This window comes from Terrapene carolina, unplaced genomic scaffold, assembly GCF_002925995.2.
Source record: "Terrapene carolina triunguis isolate 2854851 unplaced genomic scaffold, T_m_triunguis-2.0 Scaffold192, whole genome shotgun sequence".
Classification (NCBI taxonomy): domain Eukaryota; kingdom Metazoa; phylum Chordata; order Testudines; family Emydidae; genus Terrapene; species Terrapene triunguis.
The window spans coordinates 12,877,442-12,902,516 of NW_020664543.1; the positions used below are offsets into that span (position 1 = coordinate 12,877,442).

The 25,075-nt window shown below is 46.7% G+C and overlaps 1 protein-coding gene across 4 annotated transcripts in view; it reads right to left on the reverse strand.

The window, feature by feature from the left end:
• CACNA1G (calcium voltage-gated channel subunit alpha1 G) overlaps positions 1-25,075 on the reverse strand; it is a 281,389-nt gene that overhangs the window by 128,945 nt on the left and 127,369 nt on the right. For all 4 annotated transcript variants that reach the window (XM_024204320.3, XM_024204317.3, XM_024204319.3 and 1 more), the window contains exons 4-7: positions 10,615-10,712; positions 7,812-7,971; positions 2,294-2,585; positions 1,247-1,339 (exon numbers count right to left, since the gene is read on the reverse strand). In XM_024204320.3, coding sequence (XP_024060088.1) covers positions 1,247-1,339; positions 2,294-2,585; positions 7,812-7,971; positions 10,615-10,712 — 643 coding nt within the window. The remainder of the gene's footprint in view (positions 1-1,246; positions 1,340-2,293; positions 2,586-7,811; positions 7,972-10,614; positions 10,713-25,075) is intronic.

Consider the following 25,075-nt stretch of genomic DNA (forward strand, 5'->3'; position numbering starts at 1 on the left):
CTTGTAATTATCACAATTAGCTGCATTAGAATGAAAGCACTGAGCCCTTTTGATAGGAGGCTTTTTCTTCTGGCAGTGTGTGGGTGGCTTGTGAAATCTTTGTTAACCGGATTTATGGGGATATTGTTACTCAAGAGCATCAGCTGTCTGTAGCCAAGGATTTGATATTTTATTCCAAACTTGGGTTTCATTAGATTCTGTGTTGTGTAGATCATGGGCACTATTCCACTTGGATTAAAAAGAGCAACCAATGACTTCTCAGTCTTGCCTTCTCCCCAGTCCCTCGTAATCCACAACAGCACAGGCTACCAATGCCTTGCTCTGCATTGCCTTTGGGATGCATAGAGCGCAAGGAGCTGTTGCAGAGCAGGAGGAATTATCACTAATTAGGAACAGAAACACTTGGAGAACTAGTGATAGACTAAACAGACTAACTTCCAGGTCACCAGTTCAAACCCAGGACTGGTTGGTAACGACTACAAATGAGCACAATGGTGTTTTGTGGCCAACGTGCAGTGATTTTGGTGGTCTTAGTCCATGCCTAACAGGACAGAAATCCACAACACAGAAGCCATCCCAGCTGGCAGTCTGAGCAGTCTCCAGAGACATGGGCCTCAGCAGGTTGGGACTGAGGCTGAACTAACAACTGAGCACATGTGCTGCACTGAGGGCTCCAGCCTCCAGGACCATCTGTCTGACATTTTTCATCGAAGTAGAAGCGATGGTGTTTTCTTGTGGGTGGAGCCTTTGACAGGCTCCATGTACCCAAGGAGTTAGAGCAGGCCGACACCTTACAGCGGCACGAAATTCATGTACTGTTTCACTTACATTTTTTTTAAATAAAAAGGCAAAGAGGAGGAGTCTATTGCAAAGCAGGAAGAAGGATGAGGAGGGTGACGTACCACCAAACAGGAGGAGGGGGACCCAGTGTAGAACAGGGGAACATATACTTACTTCCATTCATGTCTCCAGCAAAACACAGCTAGATGTACAACTACAGCAGAAATTCACCCCCTGCGCAACATATTTCACCCCTTTAACAAGGAGAAATGGGGTTGTTTCAATGTATGTAAAACTCATCTGCATGTCCTCCAACGAGTTGGTTACCACCTCTCCCAGCCTGGATTAAGTGCTATATCCAACACCCTTCCTGCCCACTCCTCTGCCCATTCACACGACTACGTCCTTCCCCGTACGCCTGAGCGAAAGGCGTGCTACCCACTGGGTGGGCTGAGAGATCACTCACGATGATCAGAAGGATGAAGTAGATGAAATTGTAGAAGGAGTGAGCATCCATGACGAAGTACATGATGTCCACCCAGCCCTCCAGCGTGATGACCTGAGAGAGGCAGGAGAAAGAACAATCAGCCCACCAGTCAACACCTCCATTGGCCTAAGCTTTAACATGAAGCACAGGAGGAACAGCACTGATGCCCTTCGCACTGGTCAGCGACAATCTGTGCTGCACCAAGGCCACGTACTATAGCTCAGAGGGCAAAATCTTGCTCCCTTAAAGTCAGCGGCAAAATTTCCAATTAACCTCAATGGAGCAGCATTTGCTCACCCAAGTTGTGCAGCTCTAAAATAGAGTCCCGCTGAGGAGAAGGACGTAAGCCAACGTAACACAGTACGCTCTCACCGCAGCTGGAAATGGCCTTTTCCTCCTACCTCTTGGGCCAGATTCTTGCTTAAAGTGGCAACTTGCTCTCTGTCTCAAATACACTGGTATGTTTCAGTGTGGGATAAACATAGTATAGAATAGTGGGATGGACTCATTGTGCTTACAAAGGTTCATACACCATTTGTTAACCTGCTTATTTAATGCCACTCAAAGTGGTAATTGGAAACATACCTCATGTTAAAAAGCCTTATGCCAATGATGCTTCCAGGGTTCCAAGAGCTGACGATGCAAAGAAAAGTGATGCACAAACTGAGTTGGAAGGAAACTCTTGGGTGAAATTCACTGCTGTGCAGAGAACCTGCAGAAAAGCCTGTATACCTCTTAAATCCCAGTTAATCCCTTAAATTGGATTTAAATGGTGCATAGACCTTCTACACAGGAGTGAATTTCACCCCAAGTGAGGAAGGCTTCTTCAGACTGGACATCAAATTGCCTTCCTGGCAGCCTATGAGACTCTCGCATTACTGCTCAAGAGCTTTCTGTGTATGGAATAGCCATTGGAGAGCAGGTCTGATCGTGCAGATATTTGTGAACCTAGCACAGATCAAGGTAGATTTGACCTGACCTCCGAATACTCACTCTCAGTGGGGGTGAGAATGGGAGCCCACTCACCTGAAATATTGCGATCCATGCATATCCGATGTTGTCAAAGTTGATTGCTCCTTTGAAGGGGTTGTGTTCCCCAGCAGAACAGTTGGTGTAATACTGGTTCCAATTGACGCAGGAGGTGTTAGTGGTGTCGTTATAGGCGTAAAAGTCCAGGGTGCACTCCAGGCCTTCTTCCCTCCGTGTCGGGATACTGCGGCAGTAACGCATTCCATTCTCCCGAGGCTGGGAGCAGATGAAGGGATTTTCATCCTCATTCTCGGTCTGATAGTATCTTTCCAACTCTACCGTGTAGGGCCTTAAAGAGACCAGACAAGGTTGGGTTTTGCACAGTGACTAAAGGCAATCTGTCAAGATAACAACAACAGCAACACTGCAGGTATCTAACAACTTTTATCCAGGATCTCAAAGCATTTTACAAAACTATTTAATTCACCTTGCAGAAGCCCTCTGATGTGACTTCATATTATTACGCCCATCTTGGGAAACTAAGGCCTGATCTACCACTTAAAACTAGATTGACCTAGCTACACTGCTAAGGGGCATGAAACATTCATATCCCTGAGCACCGTAGTTAAGCCGACCTAACTCCCGGTGTAGATGCGGCTAGGTCAACGGAAGAAGTCTTCCCTCAACCTAGCTACCGCAGCCTGGAGGGGAGGATTAGCTAAACCCCTTCTATCAGCGTTGGAAGTGTCCACAGTATGGCGCTACTGTAGCCCGGCTGCACTGATGTAACTGTGCCTCTGTAGTGTCCGTAGTGTAGACATGGCTTGGGGCAAAGACAGGCGAAGGGACTTGCCCAAGGTCACTCAGAGAGTCAGCGGCGGAGCCAGGAATAGCTCTCAGGGATCATGATGCTTACTCTTCTGTTACAATCACTAGCACGCACAGCCTCTCTTCAGCTATTGAATGGCAAGGAAAAAAGAGAGAAGCAGAAAAAGAAATGAAGGAGGTGGGGAGAGGGAGAGAGGTAGCTTGGACACATTGGGCCAAATTCCACTGTTAGCTGCCATGGTGTAAATCTGAAGTGACACTGCTAATGTTATTGCAGAAGAGTAACTCCACCCAGATGTACTCCTGGTTTACATTGGTGGAAGAGAGAGCAGCATGTGGCCCACAAATTTTACATCCTTTATGAAGTTGTTGTCACTGAAGTCAGATGGGAATCAGTCAGTTAAGGCGAATTTATCTTCTGCCCTCCCAGAGTTGCTGAGAACATCTGTGCAGCAGGAGAATTCATTGCTTGGATCGACTCCTTCACAAGGCAAGCACCACCCAAGATTCCCTACACCACCGTTAGCTCTCTTGTTCACTGCTCAAGGTGACAGTTCAACGTCAGACAAGCTGAAAATTCCCTCCAAAGGTGGTCCCGGAACAACAAGCAAGTCCAAATCACATGCTCCAGGGGAGACAAAACAGCCCTGTGGCCAGCTGGAAACTAGCTTATTCTTGCTCAATAAATGGCTATTTCCTTAATGCCACCTGGACTCCCACTAAAGCTTGCAAAGCTATTGTTAAGCCTAGTTCGGCCCAGTTAATTCCTGCAGAATTGCCTTTAATACCATCCAAAGCTTAGCTAAACCCCTGGAATTCTGGTTAAATTAAACAGCACCCAAACCAGTAGCTGCATTGGATTTACCCAACCGCAAATCAGTTCATTTGCTCTATTACCCATTTACCTAAAGGGCCTTTCCATGTTAATGAAACTCCAGCTCCACTCCCAGAGAATGAAACCTACAAGAGGTGTGGCACAATGTTCAGAGCTGAAAGGGAGAGGACTGAGATTCTCCCTCTCGGCATAGATGTAACAACTTGATCAACTTCTGTAAGTTTACAGGCAAAATGATTCATGGGCTACCTACAAAGTTTCAGATCCTGTGTTTTGCATCTGGACCTCACACCTCTAGTACTGAGAGTATAGTTATATTTACTGTAGTTCTGTTGTGTCTCTTTTGATGTTTTGGACGCCGGTTCTTTAAGAGGAATAATACTAAGGCCCTGGTTCTCAGCCTGGGAGTTGTGACTCCTGGGGTTTAGTGAATAGGTATCAGGGCATGATGATCACCTTGCCCCAGGCTAGATCAAGACTAGGGGAGAGCAGAGTTGGAGGGGTTCCAGTCTGGAAACGGCAGAGAACCACTGTACTAGGGGATATTTAGAATATCAGTAAGGTTCTGAAAGTGTTAATACTCCAGGCAAGTGGTCTGGCCAAGAATAACCGAGAAATTGGAAGCCAGCAAACAAAAGTTTGATCAGAACGGTCCCTTCTGGCCTTAAAAATCAATGGACATGAATAGCTCTTTGGGGAGGGACTGCATCTTCCTGTGTGTTTGCACAGCCTACAGGCTATGCGCAGTTCAGTTATCTGGTTGGGATCTTTAGGTGCTACTGCTACCGCCAAAAAATAAATAATCAGATGCTGAATGGGGCTTAGGTCTCAGTGTCTTGGCACATGCAGAAAAGGTCACGCAGTAATTGTATGCTGAATCTGGGAAGTCTGAGCAATCTCTCTCTCTCAGGTTTTTCTAAGGCACCTATCCGTCAGGGTGGTATCTAAGCACTGTACAACAATTAAAGGCAGTGCTCCATGTGCCTGAAATGGCACTTTTGTCACAACCTCCTTTGTTCCTGCAGAGCATATCTGGGTGGGAGTTTGGGATGTTGTTTGGGAGTAGGGAATATTTGTGGAATGTTGATTTTTAAGGGAGCATGGTCCTGTCTTCTGGAGGTTTAGAACCGAGTAGGGTCCAAGTGACCCTCCATGCTTTGAATTATTTGTATACTGTACACCTCTACCTCGATATAACGCTGTCCTCGGGAGCCAAAAAATCTTACCGCGTTATAGGTGAAACCGCGTTATATTGAACTTGCTTTGATCCACCGGAATGCGCAGCCCTGCCTCTCCCCCCCCTCCGGAGCACTGCTTTACCGCGTTATATCCGAATTCGTGTTATATCGAGGTAGCGGTGTACTGTATATACTGTTACACCGAAAGGGGCTAATGTCTTGACCATTGGGGTCATTTGATTCATTAGCCCCCAGCACTTTGTTAAAGAGATAGTGTGGGCTGATTGGCTGAATCACTCTCCTTTGTCTGGCAGTGAAAGCGCTGAGGTTTCTTTGTACGTGAAGCCGCTGCACAAAAGGAGAGCTGATGCCCTGGCTCACCTTTGAAAGCCATGTGGTCCGAGAGGAGAAGCTTTGAGACGGGGTTTTCCCAGGTACAAATCTCCTGGGGCAGGAGGAGAAAACCGTTTGTTAAGCAACTGAGATTTGAGAGAGAGAGACAGGGGCCATGTCTACACTATGGCTGCTACATAGGCACAGCTACGATGCTGTAGCTATACCACGGTACTGTCATAGTGCAGACACTTCCAATAGTGACGGAAGAGATTTCCCATCACTAGGAACTTCAGCTCTCCAAGTGATGGCAGGTAGGTTGACAGAAGCATTCTTCCATTGCCCTAGCTGCGTCTACACTGGGGCTCAGTCGGTGTAGCTACGGTGCTCGGGGGTGTGGAATTTTCAAGTCCCTGAGTTCCGTAGCTATTAAGTATAAACTAGGCCAGAGAGAGAGAGACAGAAGCGAAAGGTAGCTGCTTCTGGGACAGGACAGAGATGGGTCTCAGACCTGAAGAGAGCAAGCTGCCTGTGTGCAGTCTGTGACCACCTCTGTTCAAGGAAACGGGACTCGTGTACATTTGGTAAACACACACATTACGCTACGCAACTGCTGGAATTCAAGTCATCGATTTCTGCTCCGAACGCAGAATTGACCTGCAAGGCCTAAACCTGGCTTCCGCTCAGCAAAGGGGCAATAATACACTGATTTGGGTGAAGTCCATTTCATTTGCATGTTACCGTAGAACATGCAGGGCCTGATCCCGTCACCCTCGCTCATGCTGAGTAACTGTGCCACTTGCAGAGGAAGGTAGTACCCAGCTTGAGTAACCTCCTGGTTGCTTTATGCTAGTTTCTGCTGATTTATGTATTTCTTGAGTTTTTCATCCTGTTTACAAAAATTGCAAAGCCAGTTAAGCCAAGAGTAAACATGTGACTGGAGAGTGAGTGTGAAAAGCTATTGGATTAGAAGAGCAACACAACACACCATAGAATGGGAAAATGGGCAAAGGGAGAGATGGCACGAACCTCCCACCTGAGATCCCATCATCACGGATCTTCCCACAAAGGGGCATTGCCAGCTGGGATCCCTCAGCCACTAAGTACCAATAGGCAGAAACATCAGGCCAATATCTCTCAGCTACGAATATTCCAGGTGCATGTGCTTATACCCACTCACATCCTTAGGGGCAGACAATCAGGGTTCGTCTATACCAGTGGTTGTCAACCAAGGGCCTGGGACCCGCTGGAGGGCTGCGAGCTGGTTTCAGGGGGTCTGCCAAGCAGGGCTGGCATTAGGCTTGCTGGGGCCCAGAGCAGAAAGACAAAGCCCCACCGCATGGGGCTGAAGCCCAGGGCCCTAAGCCCCACCACCCAGGGCTGACGCTGAAGCCTTAGCAATTTAGCTTTGCGGGGCCCCCTGTGGTGTGGGCCACGGGCAATTGCCCTTATTACTACTCCCCAACACTGGCCCTGGCTTTTATATGCATATATACAGTTGTTGGGGAACAGGTGGGCCGTGGAGGTTTTAAATAGCATGTTGGGGGCTCAGAAAGAAAAAGGTTGAGAACCCCCGTTCTACATTATGAGCACTACAGTGGCACAGATACGCTGCAGTAGCACCATAGTCTAGATTCTTCTTACAACAGAGGCAATCCACCTCCCCGAGCGGATTCCATTGACCTAGCCACGTCTACACCAGGGGTTAGGTCAGCATAGCTATGACTCTCAGGGGTGTGAATACATAGCGGTAACTAAGTCAACCCAACTTATAAGTACAGCCCAGACCTCAGTCTATGTCCCTCAGCCACTTACCTTTTGACATGCTAATAGGCCTACAGTTAGCTGGGGTTCCCCAGTCACTAATTTCCCAGTTAAGGTCCCTTCCCCAGTCTATCCATCTCATCTGTCTCTCAGGCACTAGCCTCCTGATACCAGCTGAGACTGGCTGGCTGTTTCCTCAGCCAGGTGGAATTCCTCAATCACTGATCTCCAGGCAGAAGTGTCTCACATTTACATTGTGTTTCTGTAAGCTGGGAAATTACCATTCCTTGCACTACATCAGGATCAGAGGGTGAAATTCCCTCTAGACACATAGGTCACATTAACAGAGACGTACTGCAGATACCTATTTTAATGCCAGAGGTTTATTAGATCGATGTATTGTTAAGCTCATTCTTCACTGAGCTGAGAAAGCACCTGCCTCTGGAGCATTCCTTTCATGAAACCCATGAAGAAATTCAGTATCAGAGCAGTGGTGGTTCCTTACAGCCAAGTCCAGGTCCCACTGCTGTCAATGGCACATTCCTATTGGCTTTGACGGAAGCAAGAATTGACTCTTAGACAGGTTTCGATCGGCCTCAGTTCCCAGGCCAGATGGGGATCCTTTATTCATACTTACAGACTGAAGTTCTCAGGTAGGAAGCAGCGGTTCCTGAGCAACCCTGCCCACAGCTGGACTCCCACGATGCCAAAGATAAAGAAGACAAAGAAACAGAGGAGGAGGACGTTCCCCAGCATGGGCAGTGTGTCCAAGAGCAGCGTGACCAGGATGCGCATACCTGAGGCAAAAAGGGGAGTGGCCTTTAAATTTCCTCATTCCTCACATTCAGGCTAAGCTCTCCCCACCCTGTCCTTTCCCAAGTGGCCTTCCACCCACTCACTGCTCAACTCCCTTCAGTAACCTCCCCACTGTCTTCCCACCCAATGTCCTTTTCACCCGCGGGTGTCTTCCAGGCACCTACAGCTCCCCCACTCACCTCTGAATTCCTGACAAGGATCTTGGGACTTTCTCCCTTCAACCCTACATGCCGCCATTAGCCCCACCTCTTCACAATCACTGGGGCATCTAACCCACAATCTTTCCACACTCACTTCTTCCCCTTTGAACTCCTCCCCTTCCTCTCAAAATTCTCCTTCCCTAACTTTTCAGCTTAACTCTCTTCCTTCTTAACCTAGACTGAACTCTGCCATTCGCCCATAAGCTCCTCCTACTCACATTACCTCTAGAGTAATTCTAGAGCCTTCAGTATAAATTAAAATCCCCTTCCCTTCCTAATTCCTCTTATCTCTTCTAAATCCCTTCTCCTCCTTAAAATACAGGACTTCCGATGGCAGTTAATTCATACAAGTTTGGGAACATTCAGTTCTGTACCAAAGACAAATTGATGGTGACTTCAACTTGACATTTACACAAAAAAATTGATTTCATCCGACATCTCTGTAATATTCTGCTCATCTCTCTTTCCCTCTCTCCCTCCATCTCTTGCATTCGGTCTCTTGCTTATATTGATCTTTATTTAAGGAAACCTTCACTGTGCCCTCTTTTACTTTTGGTACCTCAACAAGCCTTTTTCATTGTTACCGGATGCTGTCACCTCCAGCCCACGCTGTCCCTCCTCTGACTGGATAAGCCTCCCTACATAACTCCTAAATAACAAACAACCTGCTCTAATTCCTGCATTTATCGTCTATCAGAACTCTCTTTCTTCCATTCCCACCTTATGTTTATATCCTGCTCTAGCTCCACTACATAAGAGATAGGATAAATCAGCCAGAATTTGCAAATCCATTAAGTGAATTACATCCACAGTTAGACAGCGGCAGATAAATTCCACCATCCATCAATTCTGCAGGGGGGGGGATTACAAACAGGGTTCTGAAACTACTGTAATGATAAAAACAGCAGCAAATAGCCAACCAGATTAAGTTTAATAGACAGGATCAGAAAAATAATTACAGCCTAGGAATTTCCAGCATCGCTGGACAGAGTGGGGGCCAAGTAGCGCCCGTTGAGGAGACAGGCTAGTTCAGCCAGCTGGGCTGCTCTTCTGACTTAGATTTACTTTGGCTGATAACCATGGTGAATTAGATACTTTCTATGTGTTTGGAAGCCAGTGTATCTTTTCCAGTGATGTTGCATCTGCATTTAGCACACATGATGCTCAGAATTTATGAGTGGGACCAAGTTTATTATCTTTCTACCTGCTGGTTTTATCTTGCTGCCCATCCCTGTATCATCTGAATGCCTTCCACTTAAAATCAATAGCAAAATCCCTGTGGGCCAAATGGCGTCTCCAGCAATGACACTTCCGTCTTCTTAGGGCCAAAACTCTACTTGGGGTAGGTTTGTTTTTTGCTGGCGTTTGGCCCTAGAAGGGTCTGTTTCTATTGTGGAGCATCACTTCTGGGGGAAAGGAAGGTTTCGCATAATTTCTTAAAGATGATAACGAACTTGGTGAGGGCCATAGCATCATTTAACTCCCTGAAAGACAAATCATGAATTCTTAATCAGCAGTTCGCATCCACCTTGTCCTTCCCATGTTGCTAAATAGGAGGATGGTCCCACTGTGGAAAAGGTTGAGAATTGCTGATTTACACAAATAACATGGCCCTAGCCTAGGGGATCCTAAGTAGTGACTCCGGGCTTGTCTCTATGGGGAAAATTACCGGCACACAACTATACTGGTATATCACTTTGAAAGTGGTATAACCTAAATGGAAAAAAGGCTCTCTCAGTCCAGAATAAGAGTGTCTGCAGGGGAAGCTATACTATAACTATAGCAATAAAATTATACTCGTATAGTTCTGCCTATACATTCCCCTGGGTAAACAAGGCCTAAGAAGTGGAGGAAGGGAAGATGCAAAGCTGCTGCAGCATAGCTGAAGATGTGGTCCACAGATGTGGTCCTTGAACTATTGTAACAATACAAGCATGGCAAGTGCTCCCCATTCATGATCTATACCCGCCCCCCTCCAAAAACACATAGACCAGATCAGTCACTCTCCTCAGTGCCTTTTACATTACACACCAGTCCTTCCTCCAAACTAACTTTTCATCTACTTGCAAAGTGATTCGGAGAGGAGCTCCCTAGCAGGAAGGGGGCAGCGTACCAGATAAACAAATGGAACAGCGTGGCTGGTCTGTGACTGGCTTTTTGATTACCAATTTGCTCCTGTTTCCAAAGATGGTTAGATGGATGGACTATTCACTAAAACCAGCATGGTGTTAGGAACTACAAAAGGACCAGGGAACACAATAGCAGCTGTAGGAGCCAGCCCACTCAAGACACATAGACCAACATTTTTAGTGCAACTTGAGAAAAAAGATGCAAAGCATCCCAGTTGCTCCTTCAGCACCACAGTGTCTGGAATAATGAGCTGGAACGAACTGAAAAAGGGAAGACAACAGGGAATCGACTTACTGGGAACTCTGTTAATGGCTCTGAGTGGCCGAAGTACTCGGACAGTCCGAACAGCTGAGAAACTGACATTCTGCAAGTCCAGGGAGTATTCCAGCATGCTACAGAAAACACAAACATGGGAGCACATGAAAGATCTGCAGGAGAAATGTTAGATTATCAAACATTATATGCAGAGTGCCCACAGAGACACTTTCAATTCTGTCTTCCCCATCGGGAAAGGTTTCTGGAAGAATTAATTATGCTTATTTGCATATCTGAATAAAGTCAACGAGAGAGAACATTGCACAGTTCTTCCCTCTCTCTCTTTGGTTACTGTTCTTGTATAGGTTCCAGGGGAGTAGCTTCCTGCAGATTATTCTATTATCCAGGAGGGGAATTTTCAGAGAGAGGTTTAGTTGTAACAATAATGTAAATGCTGTAAGAAATCTGTGGCCACTTAGGATTTCATGGTTGTCACTGTACTGCATGCCATAGCAACTGAAAACAGCCGGGAAAGAACTCTGACACTCCCGCTGCAAGAGCGTGGGCACCTTAGCCCCTATACTGTTCTATATGAGAGTTGAGCGATTCCAAGTCTATCCCGCAGAGGGCAGTGAAATAAACACAGGTGGACAGAGAGATACACACTCAAGTCAAAATACTTATGAGTTTTATATAACATTTACCCGTTCAAAGTACTATACAAACTTTACCCCATTAACCTCACAATAGGTCTGTGATGTATACAATAAAGTATCCCCATTCTACAGCTGGAGACACTGAGGCACAAAAAGGTTAAGTGACTTTCCCAAGACTGGGGTGGCAGAACTGTTACTAGATCTTGGCAGAACTGTTACTAGATCTTGGGGGTTCCTGACTCATTCCTCTATGCCACGCTCCCACTCGCTAATTGTTGTGGGAATGATTATAATGTCACTAACAGGACTGTCTCGTTCGGTGGGGAAGGAAGCAGAAGTCTGGAAGCAAAGCATTTTTTAAAGGATATTGTCAGGTCAGGTCACACTTAAAATGTTATGTTTTGAATTTTTTTACAAACCTTAAGATCAAGACACAGTTTGAGCTTTTTGTTGTTGTTTAATTCAGATTTTTATTTTGCTGTAAACTCATTGTTTGCATCCCAAATATAATAGCAGGGTTCTAGAGCAGGAGAGCCAGAAAGTGACACTGACAAGTTTATTTTCATCATCCAACTTCAGAGGAATGCTCATAGGAAAAACACAGCATTCATGGTGAAAGAAGGGGTAGGCTGGGTGTCAAAATTAGATCCCAATCCTGCAAAGACTTCAGCCATTGCTTTTAGCAGGATTATCCACATTGGGTGAAATCCTGGCTCCATTGAAGTCTGTGGTAAAACTTCTTAACCACCTGCATATGTTTTTGCAGGATCAGGGCATATAAATCCAGATTCCACACATACAGATTTTCCTTGACACATTATTGACACAGGGGCTAACAGCAAAACTCAGAATAAGGTCTCACTCATCACATCATCACTGTTTATGTATTTTTGGATTTGATATTTTGGTCTAGGCTCATCTAGACTGATGAATAGATCAGATTTTAATAACCATGGTGTTACTGAGGGAATGTGGTTTTAAAAATAGTTACATTTAATACGATAGAGTCCTTTTATTGTAAAAAAAATAGGAGTAACGACAAATGCAAAAACGCACATGGTCATGTAGCAGAACTGTCCGTAAGCAGAATGTTTCGAAGAGATTTGAATGAGGAGACATCGACTCTGGAAGGGGGTTTCATAGAATCATAGGACTGAATGGGACCTCGAGAGGTCATCTGGTCCAGTCCTCTGCACTCCTGGCAGGACTAAGTATTATCTAGACCATCCCTGACAATCTAACCTGTTGTTTAAAATCTCCAATGATGGAGATTCCACAACCTCCCTAGGCAATTTATTCCAGTGTTTAACCACCCTGACAGTTAGGAAGTGTTTCCTAGTGTCCAATCTAAACCACCCTTGCTGCAATTTAAGCCCATTGTTTCTTATCCTATCCTCAGAGGTTAATGAGAACAATTTTTCTCCCTACTTGTAACAACCTTTTATGTGCTTGAAAACTGTTATCATGTCCCTTCTCAGTCCTCTCTTCTCCAGATTAAACAAACCCAGTTTTTTCAATCTTCCTTCATAGGCCATGTTTTCTAGACCTTTATTCATTTTTGTTGCTCTTCTCTGGACTTTCTCCAATTTGTCCACATCTTTCTTGAAATGTGGCACCCAGAACTGGAGACAATACTCCAGTTGAGACCTAATCAGCATGGAGTAGAGTGGAAGAATTACTTCTCGTGTCTTGCTTACAACAACACTCCTGCTAATACCTCTCAGAATGATGTTTGCTCTTTTTTGCAACAGTGTTACACTGTTGACTTATATTTAGCTTGTGATCCACTATGACCCCAGATCCCTTTCCGCTGTACTCCTTCCTAGGCAGTCATTTCCCATTTTGTATGTGTGCAACTGATTGTTCCTTCCTAAGTGGAGTACTTTGCATTTGTTCTTATTGAATTTCATCCTATTTACTTCAGACCATTTCTCCAGATCATTTAGAATTGCTATTTGTTAGGCCAAGTGGCCTATTCCCACCCAGCAAGTCTTTACACAATGGACAGACATGCCAATAAATGTGCGACAAGCATTTCTCATCATTCTTCTTAGGCTTTCATTTCTCGCCCTACCCTTCCTAACCCCTCCATCTCTGCTGCTTGCAAGAAGAAACCTAGGAAAATGACTTCAAAAGAGCAAATACAGAACTAGAAAGAGACCAAACAAGTCAGGCACACAGTTTTAAAATATTAAAATTGTGTGTAAAGGCACATCAGAGCAGTTGGATTTCTGCTGACTGGAGAATAACTTGTGCATATGCATTATTGCTCCAGGAGACAGATGAAAAGAAGTGAATATGGAGGAGGGCCAGATGCCCAAATTATTGATAATGTAGTTACCAAAGTCACAGAATGCTGCTGCAGATGCCCCTGGCACTAGGTTCTGCAGATGAAAGGACTATGTCTGCACCATGGCAGCTCCATGGCTCCAAGGCCGTGTCTCTGAAGACAGGGATTGTGGGTTCAAGCAAACAAGTTGGGGGCTTGGGGTGACAGTGGAGAGTTTTGGACCCCTCTGTTAGGAGGATTATTGTCATTGCTGAGTTTATGGAATGCAGCTGCAGTATGGTCCAGGTAGCAGCGCTGGTCAAACCATCTGTACTCAACAAGGAGAACATGACCTTTCCGGGAGGTGCAAGTTTTGCCCTCATTACACATGCCCTTGTCACCTCGAGATACACTTACAGCAAAATGCTGTACATGAGGCCACATGTGTAATGATATGTTTACCTGCAGTATGCCATCTAACCACTAGAGGTCTGTAGCCTGTGTAGAGTTCCAGACAAGATGTGACCTCTGGTTAAGAAGGGCGACAAGAGCTGGAGCTTGAGCTGTGTGGAAGCCTATTTGTGCCTCTAGTTGTAGCATTTTCCTTTACTAAATGCTTGCTGTTTAAGAAGATCCATGATTCCACATAGCACGTTGAGACTACATGGAAACTGAAGGTAGCGAGGTGGGCGATGCAGCTTATCAAGTTGCACGTTTTACAGACGGCACATTACACCAGTGCTCTGCACTAAGTTTCTGTGCCGCGTTCAAAGTGTTGGTTTTAACCTATAAAACCTTAAGGGGATTGGGACATGGTTACTGGGGAGACTGTCGGGAGAGGCCCTTGAGCTGGAGGCCCCCTTGGTTTGATTCACCCCATTACAGAGACAGGAACTCCCCCAAACTCTTCTGGTGTCTCAGATCAGGGGGACTTGGTTAGGTCCCATCTCTGCCTTCTGTCTGTCTAAGTACTCATAATCCCCCATCACCGTAATACCTGAGCACCTTGCAACCACTCACAATCCTGCTGGGAGATAGGGGGTAATAGGGAAGGACTTTTACAGATCAAGAACTAAGGCACAGAGACTGGATGATTTGCCCAAGATCACACAGGAAGTCTGCAGCAGAACTGGGAACTGAAGCCAGGGCCCTGAGTCCTAGACCCCTGCTTCAATCACAAGACTCTGGGGCCTCTCAGTTATGCCCATGAAGCTATACAGCTGCATTTCACTGTTCGTAATAGATATGCCCAGCTTTAGCAAACAATAAAGGGCATCCAAAGGTGGGTGCCTTGGCTCCCTTTCTCTACAAACTGTGGCAATGAGTGGGTAATATTAATCAATGAGGGATGGAAAAGATGGGAAGATTATTTAGACCAGAGGTCGGCAACCTTTCAGAAGTGATGTGCCGAGTCTTCGTTTATTCACTCTCATTTAAGGTTTCGTGTGTCAATAATACATTTTAACGTTTTTAGAAGGTCTCTTTCTAGAAGTCTATAATATATAACTAAACTATGGTTGTATGTAAAGTAAATAAGGTTTTTAAAATGTTTAAGAAGCTTCATTTAAAATTAAAATGCAGAGCCTCCCGGACCGGTGGCCAGGACCCGGGCAGTGTGAGTGCCACTGAAAAAGAGCGCACGTGCCGCCTTTGGCACACGTGCCATAGGTTGCCTACCCCTGATTTAGACAGTCATAGCTTGGAAAAATAGAATGAAATTTGCTCCCGCTCCTTGAAGGCTTTGCTGTGGGCTACTATCACTCAGAAAACGGCTCTTTAAGCTTCACCAGGTGCGCTCCACTCTTGGGTGTTATTTATTTATTGAAATAGACATTTGTTTCAATCACGCTAAACTGAATAGGAAATAATAGCACCAGAGGTGCAAAGATCTCAGGACCTCAGCTGTCTGCCGGATCCACGACATTCAATAGCAGCACGTGTCTCAGCTGGGGCACCAGATGAATGACGCTGTCGAAGTGGCAGCAACTTGGGCTGATGCTGAAGAGCTGAGCGAAAGTGGAGGGAAAACAACCGCTATGACTTTTTGTATTCGGTTCACCGGAGGGTTTGAATCCAAATGCGGCTGCAAGGGAAACCGCCCAGAGGTTTCTTTTGAACAGCAGGTTTCTCTAAGCGGAGAATGACTTTAGCCTGAACTGCTGCTGTTTCAAAGGCTTTCCGACTACCAGTGACAAAGCTGACACTGAAAGAGAGTGTGCGGGTTGAGACAGCTTTGGGATCCTATGATCTCCGGTGCTCTTTAACCCTTAAAGGAATTCAGTTTAGAGACTGGCTCAAACTGCAAAGTTCAGAATCCTCCCGGGGTTCAAAATCTGGGTCTGATCCGGGGGTACCAATTCAGCCTCTATCAGGATCTGGTTCTGCCCTCATTATTCTGAGTGAGTAGCACCTTCCTCTGGGATCATCCCATTGGCTGTCCCTTGAAACAGCAGGGGACTAGGAAAAGGAGCCCTTTGCTTCTAGGACACTAGCTCAAACGCAGGCTCAAAGTGCCTGAGACCCATTACGGGGGGAAGGCTGCTAGGAATGGACACGATCAGTTTGGGGCACTTCCGCCTGGACTTGGGCTCCTAGCACAGAAGCCACTGCCCCAGATGGAAGTTGCAGCAGGGAGACCAAGGGCTGAATAGGCCCTAAACTCAACTATCCTCTCCCTCACTCAACGTGATCCTCTTGGCCCATTCGTGGGGTGGGTCAGGAAAGACGACAGGGCTGGAGCCCTGTCCACTGCAGAAGGCTTCAGTTTCCAGGGTTGTTAATCCAGCGCCTGGCTTCAGCACAAAATTCACTCAACATATTACGGGGAGAGAGGGAGGCACCCCAGCAGCAGCTCAGCTGTCAGTGGGGTTCATAATGGAAAGCAAGCAGCAGACATGGCTGGAAGGGCACAAACTGCTGCTGAAATTTCATTGGGAGTGAGGGGAGGGAGCTTCCAATGGCCACTTTCCCTCATTGAGCGTCCCTCTCCCCTCCAGCCCAGCTGCTGCACAACATTGATGTCAACGGTGCTATGGTGACTGACCCCAGCTGAGGAACCAGCCCTCGGAATCACACTGGGACTTATCAGTTTGTGACTCTCATGTTTAATTTATAATTGGGGATCGGTCTGGAGAACAGCTCCATCTCCTCCGCAAGAGACCCTGAATCCAAGAAGAGCCATCGGAGCAAGGTGTGTAGAGTATGGGATGGCCAAGGAGAAAGGAGGGTAGGAGGAATGCTGCTGCTTAGAAGACACAAAGTCAGCCAGAGTCGACGAAGAGCCAGCAAGTCAGATTGCATCTTCCTCCCACAGCCCTGATTCACCAGCTCTTCTCAGACAGCACTGAACTGTAAACCATTCCGCGGGGTTTTGGGTGTAAATATTCAACCTCGATGCATGAGGATCATGCACTCTTAGAGGTAGAAGTCACAGCAAATCATCTTTAGACGGCAAACAAGGTCTGCCCTGCAACTCCCGTTAACCTTCGAGCGCTCATCTCCCAGAATCCTCCCTTTTCGAATAATGGAACATAATTACGTGATTCATCAAAACTTCTCTTTTTCTCCCCGTAACCTACAGCTGAAGCCATGGTTCAAAAGGCTGAGCAGGGCCCCATTATCAGATCTCATTGCCAGGGAGCTTTCCTGTAATTACAGAGATGTGTTGCAGACGTTACACTGTACAATTAGCGCTAATTGCATTACATTGTCACAAATAAATCATTTATTCTTCAAGAGCTCATGGGATTGCTCCGGACAGTTTAATATAGATAACGAGTACTTAATGGCATGCCACAGAAGTGACCAATGTCATAGGGAGCCCGGAGACAATGGGTGCGAAACCAGCCAGCAGCACAGAGACCAGCCATACGCTAGGATTTTCAGAGGTAACCTGGCTGACAGCTTGGTTCAGTGATATTCTGAATGCCTAGGAGGTGACAGCAAATTCCTGAGTAAACAGAACAAGAAAGAGACTTCTTTGGAATGGTAACACTAGAATCAAGCAAAACCCTGTGAAACTGACAGTAAAAGCTGCCTCATTTGGGCAAGTTTCCTGGACTTCTTCTGATCATCCAGTTTGACTTTGTTTCCAAGAGATGTTTGACTGCACAAGAAACACACAGATGAGTGTGAAGCCTGTAACCGAGCCTGCCCTATCCCAAGGTAGAGGCTTTTCTGAGCTATAGATGCTGGCCGACAAATGTACCACATGTCCTCAGGTACAATTTGCTGCTTTCCCCCAGCAAACCTTCCACCTCCTGCTCCAAACCACACGGGCACAACGTTTCTTGCAGTGCACAAATGCATTGCTGGTGAGATAAGAGCAAAAAGCAGGCAGTAAGATTTACAGCTCTGCTTCCATTCCCCCATCACGATGCTATCTCTGCAGTGGGCAGGCTGGTATTTGGAGGGGAGGCAGAAGATGGCAGAGCTGAAAAAGACATTGATTGGAGAGCTTCTGAATCTGATGTTAAGCATGTCAGGAACATGCCCATAAGAGCAAGGGATGTCTGATGGCTGCAGAATGTGGCACAGCTGATAGTCAGCTGGTTGGCGTGTGAAATCCATTGTGCTAGTGCTTTGTACTGGACTCTTTTTGAAGGGGCTCTCTTGAGCAGTGCTAGCTACCACAGTCTAAAAGCTATACATTTTGTTAGAGAATGGGGTCTTCTGAACAGTCTGGAAGCAGTGAAAATAAGTGTGCATGGCTGTGACTGTATGTCTCACTTAACATGGCAGGTGGCGGTGAAGTTGTAGAGATTTAAATGAGAGACACCGGTCCAGACATAATTGTCACAGCCAGGCAACACTCTGCTGTAAATCAGTGAAGTTGGGCTAGCTTACGTCAGGAAGAATTTGATCCAGAGAGCCCATTGTGTGTGGGCTGTTGGAGTTGGTAATGAATGGATCTGGTCAGACTTTGTCACTCAAAACTATTTCTTAAATAAATGGCCCTCCCTTCCCCCTCTTAAAATGAAAATGTTCACTGAAAACTGTCATTTTTCTGCAATTTTGACATGAGAGCCCAAAACATGAAATTTCTTTGGTTCTCGTTTCCGCCGCCATTTTTCTCTCCCTCTTTGTTTTCTCCCCCTCTTCTCCCCCCTTTGTGCCCTGAAAAAGGGGGGAAAGGAGCAAGGGGAAAGCCACAAACAGTTACTGTTTTGGCATCCCTTCTCCCTCACAGCTGGCCATCTCAGCAGAGAGGCAGAGCCTGGAGACTGAATTGCCCTCTCAGCATTGGAGTAGATACCTATGGATGAGGATTGAGTATCATTGGAGGGCAGGATGGTGGAAGTGTGACAGCTGCCATCTTGGCAACTGAATCAGGGACCTCCAGAGCTAAAAGCCCAAGCTGCTATAGTCTGAACTGAAGAGTCCAGGGGCTCTGTAACTGGGGGCTATAACAGGTCATATCCTCCACGCATTGGCACGGAGTGGGACTTGTAATACAGCTCACCTGTGGGTTACAGAAGCCTGCCCTGTTGCTACCAGCATTGTAATTAAGCTTCCAAAGCTACCATCCAGCCCCAACCCCAGACCCATCACTACATTCACTCTTGCCAGGCACTTTGGGAAAGGGTGCGAGGGTTTTGATTGAAGGGAATGGGGAGATACCCGACTGGCACATGGCTACCTTTGAGAACAGTTGCCGCTGACGTGTCAGGAACAAGCCTGCTGGGTCTCCTCAGGGTGTTAGCTCCTGTTTTCCTTTCAGATCATAAAGCCTGAAAGTTAAACTAGATCTGCTTCCCCCAAGGGATTCAGAAAAAAGTGGACTGAGAGGAAGGGGACAGGTGGCGAGGCAGAGAGGATTTCTTGTGACACGGGATTGCAACAAAGATTCTGATTTGAGAGAAGAGAGTTCGTTCAAAACCATGAACACCAAAAAATCGGGCACGAGGACAATAAGGTGTGTGCGTGCGCATGGGGAGGGACAGGATGAGAAAACTGGCCTACAAAGCAGTTAAATTGCCTGTAGCTCACTCTTCACTGCGGTAGGTCGACTGCTGATGCTCCCCCGTTGATTCCGCCTACACTTCTTGCTCCGGTAGAGTACTGGAGTCGACGGGAGAGCGCTCGGCGGTCGATTTATTGTGTCTTCAATAGACGCGATAAATCAACCCCCGCTGAATCAATCGCTCCAGAGGTAAGAGTAGACATGCCCTCAGAATGTGGGTCTTGGTGCAGAAGCTATTTCTGCAACAAAGATTTGTAGGGGATGGAAGTTGTTACTTGCCTAGGATTACGCGCACACGGTCATCAGCAAACAGGTTGGGGGGGGGGCAAAGTCTTTCAACCAAAATCCACTGTCAAATTTCTTTTCTCTATCACATCATTTATAGAATTTGGTCTGGATCATCATAGCAGCACAAAAACCTACACCTCAGCTCAGTTCTCCCCCATCTCCAGTTCTCACCCTCAGCTATTTCTCTCATAACTTGCTCCTTCTTAGGGAAAAGGCCACGTACACCATTTTCAGCCATTGTCTTTTACTCCCCTTTCCTCAGCTCCTGAAAGAAGATCAGCAAACCCAGAAAGAATGCTTCCAAGAAACCGAATCTTCATCAACCGGACTGCGCTTCACGGGGATTTCACGGGTTCCACGTGTCACCTAGCCACCTGCCAACCAAAATGCTGGGGGAAACAAAGTCCAGCATTTGCACTAGGAGAGTGTGGGCCTTTAACCTCTAATGTGCCCTATCCACTAGAGCGGGCAATGAACATGCTACAGCAGCCAGCTAGGGGACCATGGTTCGGTTTTCAAAGGGGCCAGTGTACCAGGCCTAGACTGGAATTTTGCAGGTCAGGTCTAATGCCAGTTCTTATAAACACTTCCTGGTTGTAAGCACCACATGATGTGCTTTAAGGACATCGCTATCCTGAAATCCTCCACATGTCATGCATGGCAGTGCTTGGCAGAGGTTCAGGTTCAGAGTTCATCAAAAGCAGCTGCTCTGTCAGCAGCCACAAGGGAAGCCAAAAGCAGCAAGATAACTAAGCTTAAAGTGAAGGTCTTTCATTTCTTCCATATTCTGTAGTTAATGCTGCAGCCTGGGTGTTCATTTCACTAATTTGTCCCATGTGGGAAAGACAACCATCCCTGGCTATGTTCAGGAATCTGACCCCGTATAGTTGAGATATTGACTCAGGGGAGACATTTTGAATTTAGGCATTTTATTTAATAATATAGTCCTCAGCCAATTATGGGCCCAATTATATACCTAAGGCTAGGTCTACACTACCCGCCTGAATCGGCGGGTAGAAATCGATCTCTCGGGGATCGAATTATCGCGTCTCGTCGGGACGCGACAATCGATCCCCGAATCGACGCTCTTACTCCACCAGCGGAGGTGGGAGTAAGCGCCGTCGACTGGGAGCCGCGGAGGTCGATTTTGCCGCCGTCCTCACAGCGGGGTAAGTCGGCTCCGATACGTCGAATTCAGCTACGCTATTGCGTATCTTAAATCGACACCCCCCCCCCATAGTGAAGACCTGCCCTAAGAAAATGTTGTACTAGCCCCTGCATTGTCATCTGCCATGTGCTAATCCCATACCGCTCTACTGCTTTCAGCTGTCCACACGCCCCAAGATGTTCAATATGGTACAAGTGAGGGACGGTTGTAGGGAGTGATACTGAATTGAGGAGAGGAAAACACTTTTAGGAGTGGTAGGACACCATCCCGTAGAAAAGAATAAGTGCTAAAGAAGTGGAGGGGAATGACTGCGAGTAATAAACAGAGAAGAAGCCCAACCTCCTTGGGAAGAAGATATTCTGCTTTGTATTTAAAGTTAGTTTGATCCTTTGTCAGCGCAAGTGGTTTTGACAGGGCCCAGATGGGAACAGTTCATGAACATACAAAAAAGAGAAATCATTCAGCAAGAGGCAAAGCTGACCTGGCAGGAGGTCAAACTGTGAGGCTGCAGATCCTCTGGAACAGATGTGTGTGTGTGAGATAACGTTCTGGGAACTATACAAAACGGGAGTGTTTGGGGCACCTATTTGTGTGCCTAGGAGAAGGAGAAAGAAATAGGGTTTTCTTATGGCTGCACTCAAGAGAAAGGGGTATTTGGGCATCCCAATGCAATCAGAGGGCCCAAACGCAAGAGTTGGCAGGTGATTTGTGTACTCAGTTTAAAAAATTGGAACCACAACCTCACTATTATTAGGATTATATGAGATAAGTGCCTAACACAAGGTGACCCTTTATAAACACCTAAGAGGCCGTTCCAAGCCCCAAAGAGCTTACAGTCCAAAGAGACAGAGAAAGGTGTAGTGCCTTGGCCATAGTCACCCAGCAGGGTAGTAGCCAAGCTGGGAATGGAATCCAGGACTCCGGACTCCTAGTCCAGTGCATTATCCACTCCACCGCACTGTGCCCAAAACATTTTTACTGAACAGATTCCACCCTCGGGCAATGGCAGAACCTTAACGGACCTGTGCTCATTACATTGCAGTCCCAGGCCAGGATGTTTCTTTGGTTGGCCACTTTATTTCCCTTTTAAAAAGTATTCTTCTATCACTAAAAGTAGGAATACAGAATGTCATTACAAACGTAAAGCCTGAGGTCAAATTAAGACTAGGAAGAAGAGAGTTAAATGGCAGCCATTTCATCCGTGACACATCAGTACCATCTGGCTATTCCAGCCTGGCTTGTGCAGCCCGGAGGGTCACACAGTCTTCTCCTCTTAGGGATATTGCAAGGATCTCAGAGTGGCACATGAAGGCTGCCTCATCGTCCTGAATTCCCTGCTCTGTTGGTTCAATTCAGCCAGACCCTTAAAGGAGACGGTGTATTCTCAGAATTTAACCATTACAATTATCGTCTGGTAGGGAGGGTCTTCAAAATTCTGCATCTCCAGTTTTATTTGCAATTACACCCTACTCTCCCTAACCCCCTATTCCCCCAACTACAACAACACCCCAAACAAACAACCCCAGTAAAAAGAACAACACAACAACAACAAAAAACAAAAACAAAAAACCCACCCCAAACAAAAAAAACACAACAAAAGTCGCCAACGAGCCTGATCCAAAGTCCATTCAAGTTAATGGCAAGACTCCCATTGACTTCAAGCCCGAATCTTGTAGGGCCTATGCTAAAAACAGGACATGGTAACACGAAGAAGAAGATGCTTTAGCGCAGACTAGATGGGCGCACAGTTTGTAGGCAAACACCCACCACACTTTTCTCCTATGATTTTCCTAAGTAACAGTATCTAACAAAAAAGTAAATAGGCAGGAGGGGACAAGTGGGGCTTTCCTATAAAGCGCCAGATTGTGTGTGTCCCCTTTACACCCGTAGGACCATTAGGGAGGTGTAAACAAGAGCACAATCTGGCTCGTGATTTTGACAAAGACCATGCTTTTCCTTGAAATGAATCAAAACAAACCAGCTCAGGAAACCTGTAAGTAAGACTACGCTCCAGACTATACTCCTTCCTCAGGGTCCCCAGGGCCTCCCCTAGCTCTCGAGCTTTGCACTCATGGTTACGCCGACGCCAGTGGACTCTCCAGGGTGGCGCATGTACCGCTGAACTCCTTGCACCATCTCTTCTGAGACAAACATGCAGCCAGCCAGCTAGTTCTTTCCATTCCAGCCTACAAGACGCTCCCCACCGAAGCAGGCCCCCTCCAAAGCTCCGGGCACCCCTACATACATTTGAAAACACAGTAACATCAGGGTTACAAAGCATAAAGCTGCCTGGGGCACCTCCCACCTAGCACACCTCATTCTGCCATTAGCTAGGTGACTAAAACTCTCCCTGTGCCTTCCCACCAGCCAGAAATCCCTCTTGCAGCTGCCTCGGCCCTCTGCCAATGGCTGCTCAGACAGAGGCCTGGCAGTCTGCCTGGATGGGCAACAAATGTGGGCATTTCAGATGCTGGGTTTGGGGGGAGACTGTTCCAGAGGAAAGCAAACTTTACAGGGAACTTTCTGCCAGCAGCCCCCTCCCCTTTATAATAGGGCAGGGCTCCAGCTCCTTTGCTGGTGGCTAACATGGTATTAGGGCAGCTTTGTGCTGAGAATCCATACTCATAAGGGCCTACCTAGACTGTAAACCCAACTCAAGTGGGGGAATGAGTTATAATCCAGCCACACGCTCGCTTTTTTTCTTTTCTTAACATAGAAATTGCCAGAATGGATCAGCACCATGGTCAGTCTGGTCTAGAATCCTGTCTCTGTGGCCAGCGACAGTGGCCAGCATTGGGTGCTTCAGAGGAAAGTGCAAGAAATCACCTGACCTCTAGTAGAGACTAGATAAAACCCTGATGCATGAGGGTTAATGTCTCTTCCAAAATGTTTGCTTGCATTAAGTATAGTAACACTGGATATTCTTTGTTCTCATAACAGTATCCAATCCCTGCTGGAATCCCGCAAAGTTTTTGGCTTCCACTGCATCATGTGGCAGTGAGTTCCACAGTCTAATTACACAAAAAAAGCATTTCCTTTTGTCAGCTTTGGGTTTGCCAACTTCTCATTTCCATTGAGCGTCCCCTTGCTGTTGCCAGCATCCTGCCCTCACATGTGCAAGCTTGTGCTGTCGGCAGGCTGAGCATGCAGAGATGCACCATACACCGTAAGCCAACTGAACAAACACGCAACCACCTCCCAGTAGCCCACAAGCTTGCTGCTAACTGCCCAACCTGGGAAATGACGCAGTTGTGGTTTATTTCTAGGATCCACCAATCCATTCCAGGAAATTCCAGTTATATACACAAGGAAAAAATAGCCCGATTCCCAGAGGTCCTTGGGCTCTCCGCACGAGTAGGGAGGTGAAGCAAGGGCCTCTGAGCCCTTAATGTGTCAAGGCAACTCAACTCTTTGGCTGTGGGCCAGGAATTTTTCTTGTGGATTTCCAGCCACAGCCAGGAGATTCTCGGGTGCTAGAAGAGCTTTTAATTTAAACCAGGTGCCTGTGAAAAGCAAACACTCATGAAAGGCAAAACTTGGTTGCTTTCCCTCAACAACAACAACAAAGGGCAATCACGCACATTTCACTGAAATATTTCACTTGGAACCAGCTCCTCGCTTGAAACGAGCTGCTGAAACCTCATCCATTTGGGCAATCTGCATGACACAAACTACCAATATTTCTGGAGCCAGAAAAATAGTTTAGCCGAGTGCCAGCTGAGACTGCCCGGAGCTGCCGAGCGAGAAATCTTACAGTATGGAAAGCACACAGGCTGGCGGAGAACAAAGGAAAACTGTTTTTGTAACATTCCCCCCCACTCTCTCTTTTTGTTGCTGTTGTCTGTAAACGCAGTGCTGCCAGGGAAGGCTGCAATCCTTCTGAGCAGGCGGATGCGGTATAGGGGGATAGCAGGCACTTGGAAATACAGGCAGAAAACGTAGCATCCTGTCCTATCCACTGCAGAAAATAAATGTCCCAGTGGTCTCCTCTTCTACCGCCAGGCTAGGGTGCTTGCCCCGCTGGGAAGAGAAGTTGATCACTACAATCATGCAGGAACATGGTTAGAGTTAGTAGGGTCCTCTCACTACCCAGTGGGGACTGGCGCTTTCCTCTTCCTCGGAGCTGTGCTAGTAAAACAATGCTGCCAACCATCATC